The sequence below is a fragment of the Triticum dicoccoides genome, chromosome 1B (assembly GCF_002162155.2).
Source record: "Triticum dicoccoides isolate Atlit2015 ecotype Zavitan chromosome 1B, WEW_v2.0, whole genome shotgun sequence".
NCBI lineage: Eukaryota > Viridiplantae > Streptophyta > Magnoliopsida > Poales > Poaceae > Triticum > Triticum dicoccoides.
In genome coordinates this window covers 25,437,855-25,454,227 of record NC_041381.1, presented here as the reverse complement: position 1 = coordinate 25,454,227, position 16,373 = coordinate 25,437,855, and the positions used below count along the sequence as shown (strand labels likewise).

The 16,373-nt window shown below is 45.0% G+C and overlaps 1 protein-coding gene across 1 annotated transcript; it reads right to left on the bottom strand.

Moving 5' to 3' along the window:
- Positions 1–424: 424 nt before the first annotated feature.
- Positions 425–1,243, bottom strand: LOC119300064 (mitochondrial import inner membrane translocase subunit Tim9-like). The gene is made up of 2 exons (XM_037577143.1): positions 1,074–1,243; positions 425–988 (listed from the first exon to the last, which is right to left on the bottom strand). Exons 1-2 carry the CDS (start codon positions 1,184–1,186, stop codon positions 781–783), a joined length of 321 nt encoding a protein of 106 aa, XP_037433040.1. The 5' UTR covers positions 1,187–1,243; the 3' UTR covers positions 425–780.
- Between the last annotated feature and the right edge of the window lie 15,130 nt (positions 1,244–16,373).

Sequence of the window (16,373 nt, the reverse complement as noted above, 5' to 3'; positions counted from 1 at the left end):
ACAAATCAGTTTTTGTTGTCTCATCATCTGAAGTTTCTCTAAACTCTTATTCTGAGGACAAGTTCAGATCCTATCATTTGAGGCAGAGATATATCATAAATTCAGAGACGAGTACTGGTTGTAAGTTGTACCAGGCTATGGAAATAGCAGGGCAAGAGCTTGATAGCAGTCATGTTGAGTTGTTGACACAATGTTGTAACCGACCTATTTATCATATGACATGGAGCTTCAAGGTTGGCATATGACGGCAAAAGATGTAGTCGGATTTTAGATAAGAAATCGAATCTGAACAAGCTTCAAATCAACATCATGAATCATTGTTGATTTGACCTTATACCAGGCTATGAGACAAACCAAAAAAAGCGGGGAAATCCTGAAACTGTATGCACTATGCAGACAATGAACCATGAAATGGCACCAAGAATTCAGGCTTGCATCAACGCACATTCCGAATTCTGAATTAACACATGGAAGCAACTGATTCCAACCAGACAAGGAAATGCATGACATCCAGTGAAACATTCACCGATACTAAGTTTGTAAAGCATGGAAACCATTCATGTTCGCATCCGCCCGAGTTGCGAATCCGTGGTGTGGTTCGATACAGCCGCAATCAATTGAAGCCCAAAAGGCTGCATCAGAATTCAGAATCCGTGGTTCGTTCTACTCTGTCACTATTGGTGTTTCTTCAGGCATCACAAGCGCTACATCAGAACTCAAACTGCAGAAGACTAACCAGAGCAGGCAAAAAAGTTCCCCCAGCCGACAGTGGCGCACGAATCAGTCGTCCTCGTCGTCGTCGTCGTCGGCGGCGGCGGAGGGGTCGGCGAGCTTGTTGAAGCGGGCGGCGGACGCGGCGGTGGCGAGCTGGTACTTGCGGACGCAGGCGCGGACGCAGTCCCCCTCGCGCTTGCCCAGCGTCTTGCGGTAGAAGGTGGTGACGCAGTCGGAGAAGCACCGGTGCGAGAGCCAGGCGTACAGCCGGATCCTGCGCCCCGACGAGCAAGCGACGCCATTAGAGGAGCTAATCGAGAGGGGAGGGGAGGGGAGGGGGAGAGGGGCGGAGTGCGTACGAGTCACGGGCCTTGAGGTTGTCGGTGATGGCGGCCAAGCGGGCCTGGTCCTCCTCCTCGCTGCCTCCCCCGCCGGCGGCGGCGGCGGCGGCTGTGGCGCCGGTGGTGTCCATGATTCGGCTTTTTCTTGGGGGAGAAGTGGGGGAAAGTGGGGCGGAGGCGGCCGCCGAGCCGAGGAGGGGAAGGAAGTGGGTACCCCAGTTACGGCCCATGGGCCTTGATGCAAGCAGAAATATAAAAGGGCTTAGAAGACATATAGGGCCGAGGTCCTGATGCTGTTACCCCAGTTACGGCCCATATGGTCGAGATGCGACGTCACCTCCCGAAATCACTAATTGAGGAGCGCTCCCCGCAACGATTAGTCGGGGAGCGCTCCGCGCGCGCCAAGTGTCACGCGCGGAGCGCTTCCGAGACTTTTCGGATGCGCTCGCGCGTGACACTTGGCACGCGCACGGCTTCTCCCGTGATTTCCGGTTTCCAGTTTCCCTTTGTGGTTTTTCCTTTTTTCACTTTAGTCCTTATACTTCTAATGTTTTGTAATACCTTTTGATTTGTTTTGAGATCTGTTTATTGTTTCTCTCTGTTGTGGGCGAACCCTCGTCGTGCATTGTTCGTTCTTTGCCGTAGTCTCCGCCCATCGCTGCCGCTGCTCTTGTCGCGTGGTTATGGCGGCAGTTGTTCCGGCTGCCACGCTTGTTGCCTGGTCTTACAGTAGTCCTTCTTTAGCGTCGAGCGCGCTTCCTCGTTCGCGATATCGTCGTTCCCTACTAGCTGTCTTCGTGGGTTCCCTGTTTCCCTTTCACGTTTTTCTTTTTGTTCCCATTATATTTCCGGGATATGGAGGTTTATGGGGTAGTTACGGGTGGGGACTACCAACACTATCAGATGTCAAGTTTCAACTGGGTTTTGTGGGATTAGTTGTTGATAACCATTGTGTTCCTTGCAGTTATGGCTTGTCCTTTTTGCCGTATGCCTGGCGGCCCGTGTTCTTCTGTTGATTCTTTTGTAGATGGGTTCAGTGTGGTCCTGGATCGGCGTTGTTGGAGGCGTGTTGTAAGAAAATCATTTTATAGTTGTTCAATTTTTGGCACACACGCTTATTTCTTTTGGTGTTGTCCATACTGTTTATATTTTGATTATGATCCTTGTTTTGATTTGTTGTGCAGTATGTTCCGTGCAGTGTTAGAGCTCATCTTGCTCGTTACATCAAGGAGTGTAGGCCTTTAGCCATAAGGAGGGGTGACGAAGATACTGATCCGGCTCTTCAGTGCAATGAGGGTTATTTGTATGGTGTTCTGTTTAGTCATGGTCGTGTGAGGAGCAAATTCCACTGTCCTTCCTGGGAACGATTGGTCAGTGATTATGGTGTTCGTCCTCGTGATATAATGACCATTAGGCTTGAACATTATGGAACTTGGATTGTTATTGATTTTTATCGTGTTGGTCGTGGAGATGCGTTGTCTCCTTTACCGTCTGTTGGTAAGGTTTATTTTTAAGGAATTTTTATCTTGTTTTATTGTACATTTTGATTTTTCTGTTTCCTTGAGCCTGTGTAATTATATTTTGTAGCTCTACATGGTTTGAGCGACTCTGAGAAGGAGCTTGTTGGGAGTTGTTATTACACCCGTGGTGTTTTTCTTAATTATCAGCAGATGTATTTCATGAGGTGTCAACTATTTGATGATGATTACATACCCTGTCGTCCTTTTGTTCACATGATTGATTCCATGAATATTAATGGTCATCATTTGGTCAGATTTTTTCCCATTGTTTTTTTTTTGTTTCTGTTTATTTATTTATTTTTATTATGTCTTCTATTTATAGTTTTGAATTTTTATTCTTTTTCTGATAGCTTGATGTTTTTTGTCAGGTTATTCATGGTATTGTTGTGAGGAGTTTGAAGGAGTTTGTGACTTTTCCTAGAACTGGCGTTTTAACTCTTGAAGTTACTCTGGAATCTGGTGATGATGATATATATGTGAGCACTCCTTGCTCCTACTTTATTGGTTTGGGTAATAGAATGGTGTTCAAACAGGAAGGTTTCAGTGATTTTCTTCAGGCATCGTCTATTGAAGTAAACAGCTTGGTGCTGATAACTTTCAAACAGCTTGTTGGGAGGCTTGCTGTTATCTTCAATCTTCTGCCGCAGTGATGTTAGTTATAGCCTTTGGACATAATGGATTTTGATGTATAAGATGCTTGGGTGTGCATCTCTTTTAATGATGTTTTTTTGGACAGATGTTATTTAATTGTGGTCAAAGTTATAAATACAGTAGAGGCACGTGTGTTGTTTACTCTGAGGCATGGCTGTGCATCTCTTTTATGTGAGAGGCACCTGGATTCAGCAAATTGAGGCACGGAATTGAAGTCAGAACAGGCACGGTTGTGTGGAGGCACGTAGAGTTACCATGGGTTTCATGGGAGGCATGTGGTTTCAGCAAACAGAGGCATAGAATTGCAGTCAGTACACGCACGGTTGTTTGGAACACGGGTATACTGAGAGGACCGTGTGTGCAATACCAAAGTTACAAGGGCGATGACGTGTGCCTAACACGCAGAGATACTGTGGGTTTCATGCGAGAGGCACGTGTGTGTAGCACGTAGAGTTATAGTGGGTTTTATGTGAGGCACGTGGATTGAGGAAATGGAGGCACGTAATTGAAGTTAGTACAGGCATGGTTGTGCGGAGGCACGGGCGATCGGTCGCGCGGAGCACGTAGAGTTACTGTGGGTTTCATGTGAGGCACGTCGATCGAGCAAACGGAGGCACCGAAGTGCAATCAGTACAAGCACGGTTGTGTGGATGCATGGTTTTGAACCCTCTTGCTGCTGTCAAGTGTCTTGAGGCACGGATGTATGTCAGCAGAGGCATCGGTTCGAATATTTGGTTAGAGAGACTCGGTTGTGGATGCACAGGTGTTAAGTCTTTAAGGTCATGGGTGCGTGGCACGAGAGGCATGGGTTGAGTCTACACTTAGAGAGGCACGGTTGTACATGGGTCAGTTGTACATGGCAGTGTAGTTTTGTGGCATCATGGAGGACTGGTGTACGGAGAGGAGTGGTTGTACATGGGTCAGTTGTATATGGTACTGTAGTTTTGTGGCATCGTGGAGGACTGGTGTACGGAGAGGAACCTGTGAATGGACGGTGTGGTCAAAGTAACAAAGTTCTTGTACCTTGCGTCTGTGTACCGAATGTTCTTCTGCAATATTTATGAATTGTTTATGCCAATGTTGAATAAGCATTCTACTGAAAGTTTGCAACGATACCATCACATATTCTTGTAAATGCATGATGCATCTTGTAAAGGTTGAGTATGAAATTATAATACAATGTTGTGTGATATATCTCTAGTTCTATAGTCATGGATACAATATATGCTTGCTCGATATTTGGACATAACTTACTAATTACATTTAGGCACACACACCACTGTGTTCAAAGTTCAGACATAAAATAGTAATACAATACAGACAACATCTTTGAGCAAGAACAAACATATTTACAACATGGGTTCATTCAACCTAAATCATCATAATAGTTGTGCCACGCACCTGATCACTTGATCATGACAGATTAATCAATCACGGCACAATCCATTTTCTCGCAATTTACCAACCGCTGCTTCCCTTCTGGCGCTTCCAGCCTCTGGAAGATCCCTCGTCTTTGTTCTTACGCGGGCAGAGTCTTTCTTTCACTGGTTGTTGGTGGAGGTCACGTAGCCCGTTCTTGATGATTAGGATTCTACAGTACAACTCGTAGCTAACATACCCGTCCTTTGCCGCGTACTCAAGGTGTATCGGGGAATGCGGCTTCCACTCCCAGAACTGGTGCTTCTCCTTTGGGAATGATTTCTTCATGTTCTTGTATGAGGGGTCGATGATGGCTGCTGCAAGGTCAGCCATGGAGTCCCTTTCTCCACCACCCTTTATGCAGAATAGCCTCTGGATGTCGATGTGGTGCTCGTCTGGAATTCTGATGCATGCACGGGCAAGCATGGTCTTGTCGTTCCTGGTGTCGACGCTGGTGAAAGTTACCGCTTTCCGTTGCAAGAAGTCAACTAACGCCTTGGAGCGCTCGGACCTGTAGTAGTGGTATACAAGGACATGCTCGCGCATGGAAAGTTGGACGACGGCGATCCCTTGTCGTACGTAACTGCTCTTACATGTGTACTCGAGGTCGAGGCCGACGAACTTGTTCTTCTCTTCCTTTAGCCATTCCTCGTACTTTTTGATGATCCGCTCCACGGTCGTTGGGTCATTGGTGTACACCACCTCCAGCACGGTTGTACCATGGGTAGTGATGTGCTCGGTGAATGTTGTCATTTTCCCGTCGTCCATGGCTGGAGGTGTGCGGTGGTGAACTGTGGCCGACGAGAAACTTTGGAGGGAGAAGACGCAAATGGAGTCGGAAAAGTGAAAGCGATCTTTTGTCGTGGAAAAAAGGAAACCGCCAAAGAGCAGTTGCTAGTCACCCGGCGGTTCCAGGCGTAGATTTTCGGAAACAGGTGTTTGTTTTATCTATTTTTTTAAAAGATTTTCACTTATCTTGTTCCTTGATTTTTTTTATTCGTTGCGTGCTGCGTGTGTGATCCATATGTGCGTATTCCATCTTTGGCTGTGAAAGTAGTCGTGTGAACGGTAGAACACGCAACAGATGCATGGTCGTGCCTTTGTTGTGAAAACGTTTTTTGAATTAACAATCTTTCTTGGTCAGGGAGGCACTGTTGTTATGTTATTCAGTGCACAACTATGTGTTCATGAAAAGTTGGTGAAGTATACATAGTTTGCACTTGAAAATGGAGTCCTGTTTGGTTTTAAATTGAGATACGTTTCAGTAGATCGTTTGAATAAGTTTGATAACATGGCATTGCTGTAGGTTTTGGATCAAAAAGTGAATGTTGTTTCGTTTGATTTTTGAAACTTTTGAAAGGATTAGAACTACATTTTTTCGAATGAATCATTCTGATAGTTCAAACAGTATTTGTTGCAAAGCATCATTCTGATGGTTGAAACTGTGAGTAGAGGGTCCGTAAGAGCTACTCCTTCCGTTCGGAATTACTCGTCCAATAAATGAATGTATCTAGATGTATTTTAGTTGTAGATACATCCATTTTTGTGACAAGTAATTCCGAACGGAGGGAGTACATAAGTTTCAAAAGATCATTCGGATAGTTCAAGCAAGCACATGGTCCATAATAGTTACATTACTGTACCATTCTAACTAGCAAACTTATTTTAAATAAACCAGTGTTTTGCGCCTGGGAGGCATCATCTTGAAATGAGCGCTGAACATCCTAGGAGATACACTGTGCTTCCATTTTAGGTGCAGGTTCTGACGGAATCTACACAATGCGTTGAATGATGATTGACACAGAACCATCATGGTGCTCTTTGAAAGTGATTAGAACGACATTCTTCTCAACAAAGGATGTAGCTGATATGAAGTCCCTGAAAGAAGACTTTTCTATTACCATCCGGCCATCGTTTTTGCAGATGTAGTACGACGAAGGAGTGATGACATGGGTAGGTTCATCAGGAGCTTCAAGGGTCACCGTTCCATTGGTTGGCATGTCCACCCATCTCTTCAGTGTTGAGACAACGCTCCTCGGAATTTTCTAGAAGAAATCGAAATTAAATGGAAATTAAAACCATTGAATTGCCACTTGGACAATAAATAAAAGAATGGTTGAATACGGTGAGTGCGCAAAAATTAAGAAATTCTAAATTGCAAGTAATATAAATCCTGGCATGTTCATGTTTGTGTCTAAACAGATGAAACAACATATAAAGAGAACAAGAAAAGTTTTGTTGTTTTATGTTTGAATAAATAGGTTCTTTATAATTTTACATATAAGCAAGATTTCGTCAATATTGTTTATATTATATATTAGCAAAATACGTTTGGTATTTTAACAAGGACAGATTTAACCAACCATGACACATTCTTTGGTGTTAGTGGGAGTCAAGACGTGTACAAATGGACGACAACGGATGAAAGTATCTCCGAAAAGGCGTTGTAGAAAGAATCGTGTCTGGTTGTAGGTAAGCTCAATATCCTTAGAGTAGACACAACAGTGAACATGGTCGAAATCGTCAGAAGAAAGGTCGTCCAGAGCTAGAAAAAGAACAAGATTTGAAAGTTAGATAAAGTTTTATGTAATACGGGTTAATATTATTCAGTTCGATTCATGCATATCAAAATGCAGCCAAAGAAGATAAGTTTGTAATATTAAATACGTATCAACGTGGGGTAATGGAAGAAGCCTTTTGTCATTGCGATATGTTTGTATTTCGAGATTGAGACCCTCGTGTGGTAGTTCAAATTCTATGCGGTCTCCAACACGAAGCTGATAATCATCCGCAAAGGTGTTCCACTCACCACCGCAGAACTTTGTGTAGTTCGGCCTATGCTTAAACAAAGCATTGTAAGACCTTCCTTCATGTGTAAGGAGGGCTGGCTCTACCTGCTCTTTACGCAATTTTCTTGCTTCTTGCTTCCTCTCGCCGATGTACTCAGCGAGAAAAGCTCTCACGTTACAAGGTACATAATGGAAAAAATAGTAAAAATAACAACCTGTAAGTATAACTTTGAACCCGCGTATTATTAATATTAAAAGTTTTCTTAATTTGGTTATTAATTTTTGATAAGAATTACAGGTAATAACATAATGGTATTATAAATTAATGGATACAGATTTTTGGCATATGTTGACTAGTTTTAATTAGAACTGAAGATGCATTATATTAATCAAGATATAGGCAGGCAAAACTAATGGACTATATTAATTAGGGCATAGGCAGGCAAACTAATGGGAAATGAAAACACAAGGCAGGTGCGAAGAAGTAACAGTGACGATTTCTAGTGTGTTGTAGGCAACTAATATGTTAGTGATGCTTACTAACCATGCGTCTCCAGCAATTTTCATCAAGAATAACCTCAAACTCCTGGAAAACTTCAGGGTGTGGTTCGCAAGGGCCGCCTGGTTGGCGGCAGGTAGGGAAAATCATACCTAAATAATTCAGAACAATTGTGTTAAGAAAACAAGAATATGATAACAATTTAAAAACAAGCTTCAGCGTTGAAGGTAGACAACGAATAGCTTCAACTATGTTAGCCATATTAAAATGTCCGTATGAAGGCAGACAACAACTACAAATTTACCAGAAATCTTCTCATGTACTCCTTCCAGAAAATCAGTATGATAGAGTTCAATTCACTTGTTTGGATTTTCTAATGGTTTTTATATTCCTTTAGAAAATGAAGTCGTTGTACCGGATCTGACGCTTCAATAATAACCCAAGACGTAAAACGTAAATACGGATCGGAGCATGCTGCTTACGCATATGCTTTTTACCTGGGAGAGAAGAAGAATGAGGGTTGACGAACTGAGATTGGGGTAGGGGAAGCTTAGGGCAAGCACACACGGCTAGCAAATCTACTTGAGAAGTACGGGGTAGGGAAATCTTAGGGCAAGCACACACGGCTAGCAAATCTACGAGAGATGTACGGGGTAGGGGAAGCTTAGGGAAAGCACACACGGCTAGCACATCTATGTGAGAAGTACGGCCTGGAAGTTAATCGAGGGACCCAACAAAAACTCTACAGTAACTTGTTTTAAATGAGGCTGTGTGCGGGAAAGAAGCGCGAACCCTATAAGTAGGTGGTCGGATAAGGCAGATGGGTTGTGATGGGAAACTTAGGGCAAGCACGGACGGCCAGCAATGTAGGAGAGAAGCATGGCTTGGAAATTAATCAATTTATTGCTGGGAAGAAGCACGGACCTTAGAAGCAGGAGATGGATAAGAACGACGAACCCTAGAAGCAGGCGGCGGAGAAGGCAAATGAGTTCTGATGTGGCTGAGGGAGTCAGAGCTTATTGAAATATAAAGGAGACGAGAGAGCAAGAGTAGTAATGAGTGTTTCTTTTTTTATTTTTTATTCTGCAAAATGGAATTAATGCTGGTTGTAGATGGTGTGCGTGCATTCCGAGGTGTTGTGGGGACACAAGATGTTTGACTCACCCAGCTGCCTCCCATTATAGTTGTCCAGCCGTGCTGCCTCCCAACGGAGTCTTTTACGTGCCTATCATGCCTTACATATTTTTTGGGACACTAAGTTATAGATGCTCGAAACCATACTCGTGCTTCTATGTTCTAATTTTTTTTTAGTCACATGTTTAATCAGGTATAGTTGTGTGTGTTTTTACGAGAGGAACAGTGATGATGTTATTAGATGCGCGGTCGTTGTAGCAGGAAAGGCATGGTCGATACGTCGGGGGAGGCAAATTGACGGGAGGCATGATGGTTCCTATTGAGAGTCACTTTTGCATCTGGAATGGAGCCACGGTTCGTGACTCTGTTATTGTAAAAGAAAATTCAACAGTCGTTGACCCAGGGAGCCACTGTTTTTATGTACGCTGGGTTCAGGCGGGAATATATATGATAGCGCACAGTTATCTGTATGTTAGAAGCATGGACGTGCTTCTGTTTTAGCAATGTTTTCGGTGGTACGTGCATGCATATAGATGCAGGTCCGTTGGTATCACCGAGGTTTGTCTTTAAGCAAAGTGGAGGCACGCGTGTGACTTCTGTGCTGGCCGAACCGTGCTTTTAATTTGGTTCACTCCCCATGTTGTATTTGTACGACAGGGTCATCTAGTTTGCCTCCTCTCATTGTTCTCTCGGTCAAAAGATGTGCTGGTGACCGATGGGATGGCTATTTATTGTTAGTATTCATTGTGACAGATAGCGTGCTAGAGTTAACCTAGAGGCTCCTCGATTATAGCATGGCAGCCGTGACTTTTTAAGTGCATGGTTTCATAAGCTGCAGAAGCACAACCGTCCATTCACACCGTCCCCGATGCAATTTAATGGGCGCATGGTAACTGAGTCGTCTCTCTCCAAGGTTAAGTAGTGGTCTATTACGGGAGGTTATCGCGTCTTATTCTCTCTAGAGAAGTGCATGTAGCTCCCATCATCCTCGCCTCGTACGAGAAGCACATTCAGACTCTATTGTCGTGTCACCGTCTTTTCCATGGATGACTTCAGGAACAATACGGAGCGTCTCTTTATAGATGCCGATGGTAATACCAGGCTCGAGGTGGTGTACACGAACGAGCCCTACAAGGTGGAGGAGATTCTTTCTCTTTATGAGGAATGGCTGCGTGAGGACAGGTACAAGTTTGTTGGTCTTGATCTTGAGTACACACGAGAGGATTATTTTGATCGTAGTAGAAAAGTTGTCATCATGCAACCGGCGATGCGCAAGCATGTTCTTGTCTATCACTTGTGCAAGGCCAGGACGGAGTGCCCTCCTCTAAAGGATTTCCTTCGTAACAAAGGTATCGGTTTCGCTAGTGTCGACGTCAGGAATGATAGGGATGTTCTCGCAAACAGTTTCCTCAAAATCCCAATAGAGTGTCACATCGATCTTCAAGAGGAGCTCATGATCAAAGGAGGCAATCTTAGGGATTCCATGGAAGATTTGGCAGGAGCCGTCATAGACAAATCTTACTTGAGTATGAAGTCATCTTTTCCCAAGGGTCTGCATGACTACTGGGAATGGAAGTCGCTTTCCCTTGAACATCTGAAATATGCGGCAATTTTAAGTGAAAACTTCATTTTTTTTATGATTTTCTGTCTTTATATTTTTGTTTTACTACAACAATAGTACTTTTTCCTCTTTACGTATATCTTCATTCTCATCCGTTTTTGTTTTAGGATGGGTATGTGAGCTACGAGCTCTACTGCCGAGTTTTGTCGATGAAGGACATGATGCATCCCCGTTGTCTTCCTGACCGCAGATGCCGTTGATGTTTCGGAGCAGAACTCCAACTGAGTAGAGTGGTCACGGTGGACATTTATGTGGACGTTTCTGTGAGGAATGGACTCCTGGAAGACTTTCATTTCTTTTTTTGTATAATCATTGAGTACTTTTAGTTTAATCTTATGGAGTACCGTTTTGTTATTCAGTATCGTGTTTGGCTTGTCTCATCTGATTTGTAAATAATTTTTTTATGTTTTTTCATGATACAAGTTCATTGTTGACGTTTGCGCGAGTTCATGTAAATTTAGGTAACCTGTTGAAGTGGCGCATATGTATTGCTTGGGAGAAGCGTTTTTTTTGTTTGGCTTATATTCAGCGCCGTTTTTTTGTGTTTGAATTGTTGTCTTTTACACGATCGCACAAGAGAGGCACGTCTTCTAACGTACGAGGCAACATTTCAGTACCCTGTCTTTGTGTTCTTCGGGACCGTGCCTTTAGAAGCCTGCCGAGGCTCCACTCCCGTGCCTCTTCTTTTCCGCTATTTCTATACCTCACGTGACACACGTGATGTCTGCTTGTGTTGGTGTCACACGGCAGTTTCTCTTGAGACTGAACAACCGTGCCTCTTCCATCACTCTTTTGTACGTCCAGCTGGTTTGTACCCGTGCCTCGAGAACTCCGAGAAGCCGCAGTTGCGTGACTGTATACGCTTCAGTTCCGTGTCTCCTGTACGTGCATTTACTTGTCTCAGGCGTCATGTTGGTTGTTACTCTACGTGCCTCTGGTGCAGACGTCCGTCCGTGACGTTATGCATATGTATTATTTGGGAGAAGCGATTTTTTTGTTTGACTTATATTCAACGCCTTTTGTTTGTGTTTGAGTTGTTGTCTTTTACACGTTGGCACAAGAGAGGCATGTCTGCTAATGTACGAGGTAACATTTCAGTACCCTTTCTTTGTGTTCTTCGGGACCGTGCCTTTAGAAGCCTGCCAAGGCTCCACTCCCGTGCCCCTTCTTTTCCGCTATTTCTGTACCTCACATGACACACATGATGTCTGCTTGTGTTGGTGTCACACGGCAGTTTCTCTTGAGACTGAACTACCGTGCCTCTTCCATCACACTTTTGTGTGTCCAGCTGGTCTGTACCCGTGCCTCGAGATCTCCGAGAAGCCGCAATTGCGTGACTGTATACGCTTCAGTTCCGTGTCTCCTGTACATGCATTTGCTTGTCTCAGGCGTCATGTTGGCTGTGACTCTACGTGCCTCTGGTGCAGACGTCCGTTTGTGACGTTATGCATATGTATTGTTTGGGAGAAGCGGTTTTTTTGTTTGACTTATATTCAGTGCCTTTTGTTTGTGTTTGAATTGTTGTCTTTTACACGTTGGCACAAGAGAGGCACGTCTGCTAACGTAAGAGGCAACATTTCAGTACCCTGTCTTTGTGTTCTTTTGGACCGTGCCTTTATCAGCCTGGCATTCGTGTCTGCGGAGGCTTCACTCCCGTGCCTCTTCTTTTCCGCTATTTCTGTACCTGTCAGGACCCCGACTCGATGTCACATCGATCTAGCCGGTAACACCTCATATCACTTTGCGGCCTCACGCACGGTATCTCCACGGGTAGGATCCGAGAAGCAACGCCTGAGTTGAGAAACGTGGAAGACATCGTGGACTCTGGAGAGATGTGGAGGTAGTTCCAACTGGTAGGCAACTTCTCCTCGTTTGGCGAGAATGCGAAAAGGTCCAATGTAACGAGGAGCCAATTTGCCTTTGATACCGAAACGATGGGTTCCCTTCAGAGGGGTGACCCGAAGATAAACCTTCTCGTCAACCTCGAAAGTCATAGCCTTATGTTTTCGGTCATATTGACTCTTTTGACGAGATTGGGCTGTTTTCAACTTTTCACGAACGATGCGAACTTGTTCTTCTGCTTCCTGAATCATATCCGGGCCAAAGAATTGTCTTTCCCCGGTCTCTGACCAGTTAAGGGGTGTTCGACACCGTCGTCCATAGAGAACTTCAAAAGGGGCTTTACCCAAGCTAGATTGATAGCTGTTGTTATAAGCGAATTCGGCAAATGGAAGGCACTTCTCCCAATCCATTCCGAATGAGATAACCGAGGCTCGAAGCATGTCTTCTAGAATCTGGTTGACGCGTTCCACTTGACCGCTCGACTGAGGGTGGAAGGCGGTGCTAAAGGAGAGACGGGTTCCCATAGCATTTTGGAAACTTTCCCAAAATCGAGAGGTGAAAAGACTTCCTCGATCCGAGTTAATTTCCAAAGGAACACCATGGAGAGACACTATTCGGGAGATGTATAAGTCTGCCAGCTGACTAGCGGTTATACTCTCACGAACAGGTAAGAAATGGGCTACTTTGGAAAGACGATCGACAACGACGAAGATAGCATTATTCCCTCTCTTGGTCCTGGGAAAACCGGTAATGAAATCCATACCAATTTTATCCCATTTCCATTCAGGAATAGCTAGGGGTTGAAGGGTGCCAGCAGGCCGTTGGTGCTCTGCTTTTACACGACGACAAACGTCGCAATTAGCAATATACTGAGCAATTTCTCTCTTCATCCTAGTCCACCAGAACCTCTGGCGTAGGTCCTGATACATCTTAGTACTACCGGGATGAATAGTGAGAGGAGATTCATGAGCCTCCTTAAGGATCAACTGCCGTAGATGCTGGTTCTTGGGAACCACTAGACGGTTCTCAAAGTACACAACACCATGATCATTTGTGGAGAAACAACTAGCACCTCCGCTAGCAATGTTCTCCTTGATCTTAGCTATTCCCTTATCTCGCTTCTGGGCAGCAATGATTTGATCCGTAAGAGTAGGTTTCGCCACCAAGGTGGAAAGAAATCCTTGAGGAACAATGTGAAGGTTAAGCTTCCGAAATTCCTCATGGAGAAGCGGTTGACTTTGTTGTAACATCAGATTGTTACAATAAGATTTACGACTTAGCGCATCAGCCATGACGTTGGCTTTCCCTGGGGTGTAGGTTATTCCTAAGTCGAAGTCTGTGATCAATTCGACCCAACGTCTTTGCCTGAGATTCAAATCCGGTTGGGTGAAGATGTACTTCAGACTTTGGTGATCAGTGAATATTTCGCAACGATTACCGAGGAGGTAATGTCGCCAGGTCTTAAGTGCATAGACTACGGCTGCAAGCTCTAGATCATGAGTAGGATAATTCTCCTCATGTGGGTGCAATTGCCGTGAAGCGTAGGCAATTACGTGTCGATCTTGCATGAGAATGCAACCTAGTCCTTGTCGCGAGGCGTCGCAGTAGATAACAAAGTCCTTGGAGAAGTCTGGCGGTACCAGTACGGGAGCAGAGGTCAGGCGTCTTTTCATTTCCTGAAAGCTGTGCTCACATTGTGGAGTCCACTCGAACTTCTTATCTTTCTTGAGGAGTTCGGTTAGAGGTTTAGCAACCTTGGAGAAGTTCTCGACAAAGCGACGACAATAGCTCGCTAAGCCCAGAAAGCTCCGAACTTGCTTGACCGATTCAGGTGGAGTCCAATTAAGGACGGCTTGAACTCGCTCAGGGTTAACAGCAATACCTTTACCAGATATTACATGACCCAAATAGGTCACTTCTGACAACCAGAATTCACATTTAGAAAATTTGGCATAAAGGCGATGCTCTCGAAGTTTCTGCAACACTAGCCGTAGATGTTCGGCATGTTCTTCCTCGTTCTTGGAGTAGATGAGTATATCATCGAGGTAAACCACGACGAATTTATCCAAATACTCCATGAAGATTGAGTTCATTAACTGAGAAAAGGTGGCTGGAGCGTTGGTTAAACCGAAGGACATGACGGTGTACTCGTATTGGCCATAACGAGTAACAAAGGCCGTTTTAGGAATGTCCCCGTTCCTGATTTTGATTTGATGGTAGCCCAACCTCAAATCCATCTTGGAGAAGACTGAGGATCCAGCGAGCTGATCGTACAGGTCGTTGATCCTGGGAAGCGGATATTTGTTCTTGATTGTGACCAAATTGACAGGTCGGTAATCTACAACCATCCGGTCCGTACCATCCTTCTTCTTGACGAATAGGACGGGGCAAGCCCACGGAGAGGAGCTAGGTCGGATGAAACCCTTTTTCAAGGACTCATCGAGTTGTTTCTTAAGCTCGGCTAGTTCTAGGGGTGCCATCTTATAAGGTCTTCTAGCAATCGGAACGGTTCCTGGAATGAGGTCTATTACAAACTCAACATCCCTGTCAGGTGGAACACCTGGCAATTCCTCTGGAAAGACATCCGGGAAGTCACGGACTACCGGAACGTCCTCAAGGTCTGGCAAAGGGCTGGCGTTAAGAGAATATAATTGTCGCTTGGCTATTCGGGTCAAGACATTGACTATCTTTCCCGAAGGATGGGTGAGTTGAACAGTCCTAGAGAAACAATCAATTTTGGCTTGATGAGCTGACATCCAGTCCATACCCAAAATGATATTAATATCTGAAGATTTAAGGGCTATTAAAGAGGCAAGGAAAACAAGTCTGTCGACTTGGATTTCATTTCCATAACTTACCCTAGAGGTCTGCCATCTAGAACCAGGGGTAGAAATCTCCATAGTGGATGGCATGTCACAGAATGCAACGTTATGCAAACGAGCATAACTTTCGGATATAAAAGAATGAGTGGCTCCTGTATCGAAAAGAACAGATGCCGGGTGGCAATTAACAAGAAGCGTACCGAGAACGACGTTGGGATCCTCTTGAGCTTCTTCGGCAGAGATACAGTTGACATGGCCACGTGAAGCGGTGACCGGCTTGGCGTGGAATATTTTTCCTGTCGGCTTGCCACGGCCAACAGCTTTAGCAGACTGGTTGGGGTTGGTCTGGGGACACTCACGCATATAGTGACCAGATTCCCCACACTTGAAACAAGTCACGGAACTGGTACGTGGAGGAGCATTGTTGGTTGGACCCCCATAGGGCTTGGCTGGAGCAGACTGTTGAACGGGGCGAGGCGCCTGGAAGGATGGCCTCGGTGTAAACCTGGGTGGCAGGGCGGTGTTGGGTACCCACACGCGGCGCTTCTGAGGACTAGCACCGGATGAGGAACCCATGTCACGGCCATGCTTGCGTGTTGCGTCATAGTCAGTCTGACCAGTTTCAGCACTGATGGCTTTGTTGACAAGTTTCTGAAAAGTTGTGCACTCATGCAGACGGAGGTCACGGTGAAGCTCAGGACTAAGGCCCTTACGGAACCTTGCTTGCTTCTTGGCATCGGTAGACACTTCCTCGGTTGCATATCGTGCGAGATTACCAAACTCCCTGCTGTAAGCATCCACAGAAAGTTGGCCTTGGGTGAAACTGCAAAATTCTTCACGTTTACGGTCCATGAGACCCTCCGGAATGTGATGTTCACGGAAAGCCTTGCTGAATTCAGCCCAAGTAGTGACATGGCCCGCTGGGCGCATAGCTCCATAATTCTCCCACCATAGACTGGCGGGGCCTTCAAGATGATATGCAGCAAAGGTGACCTTGTCAGCCTCCGCTACCAGCGCGGAA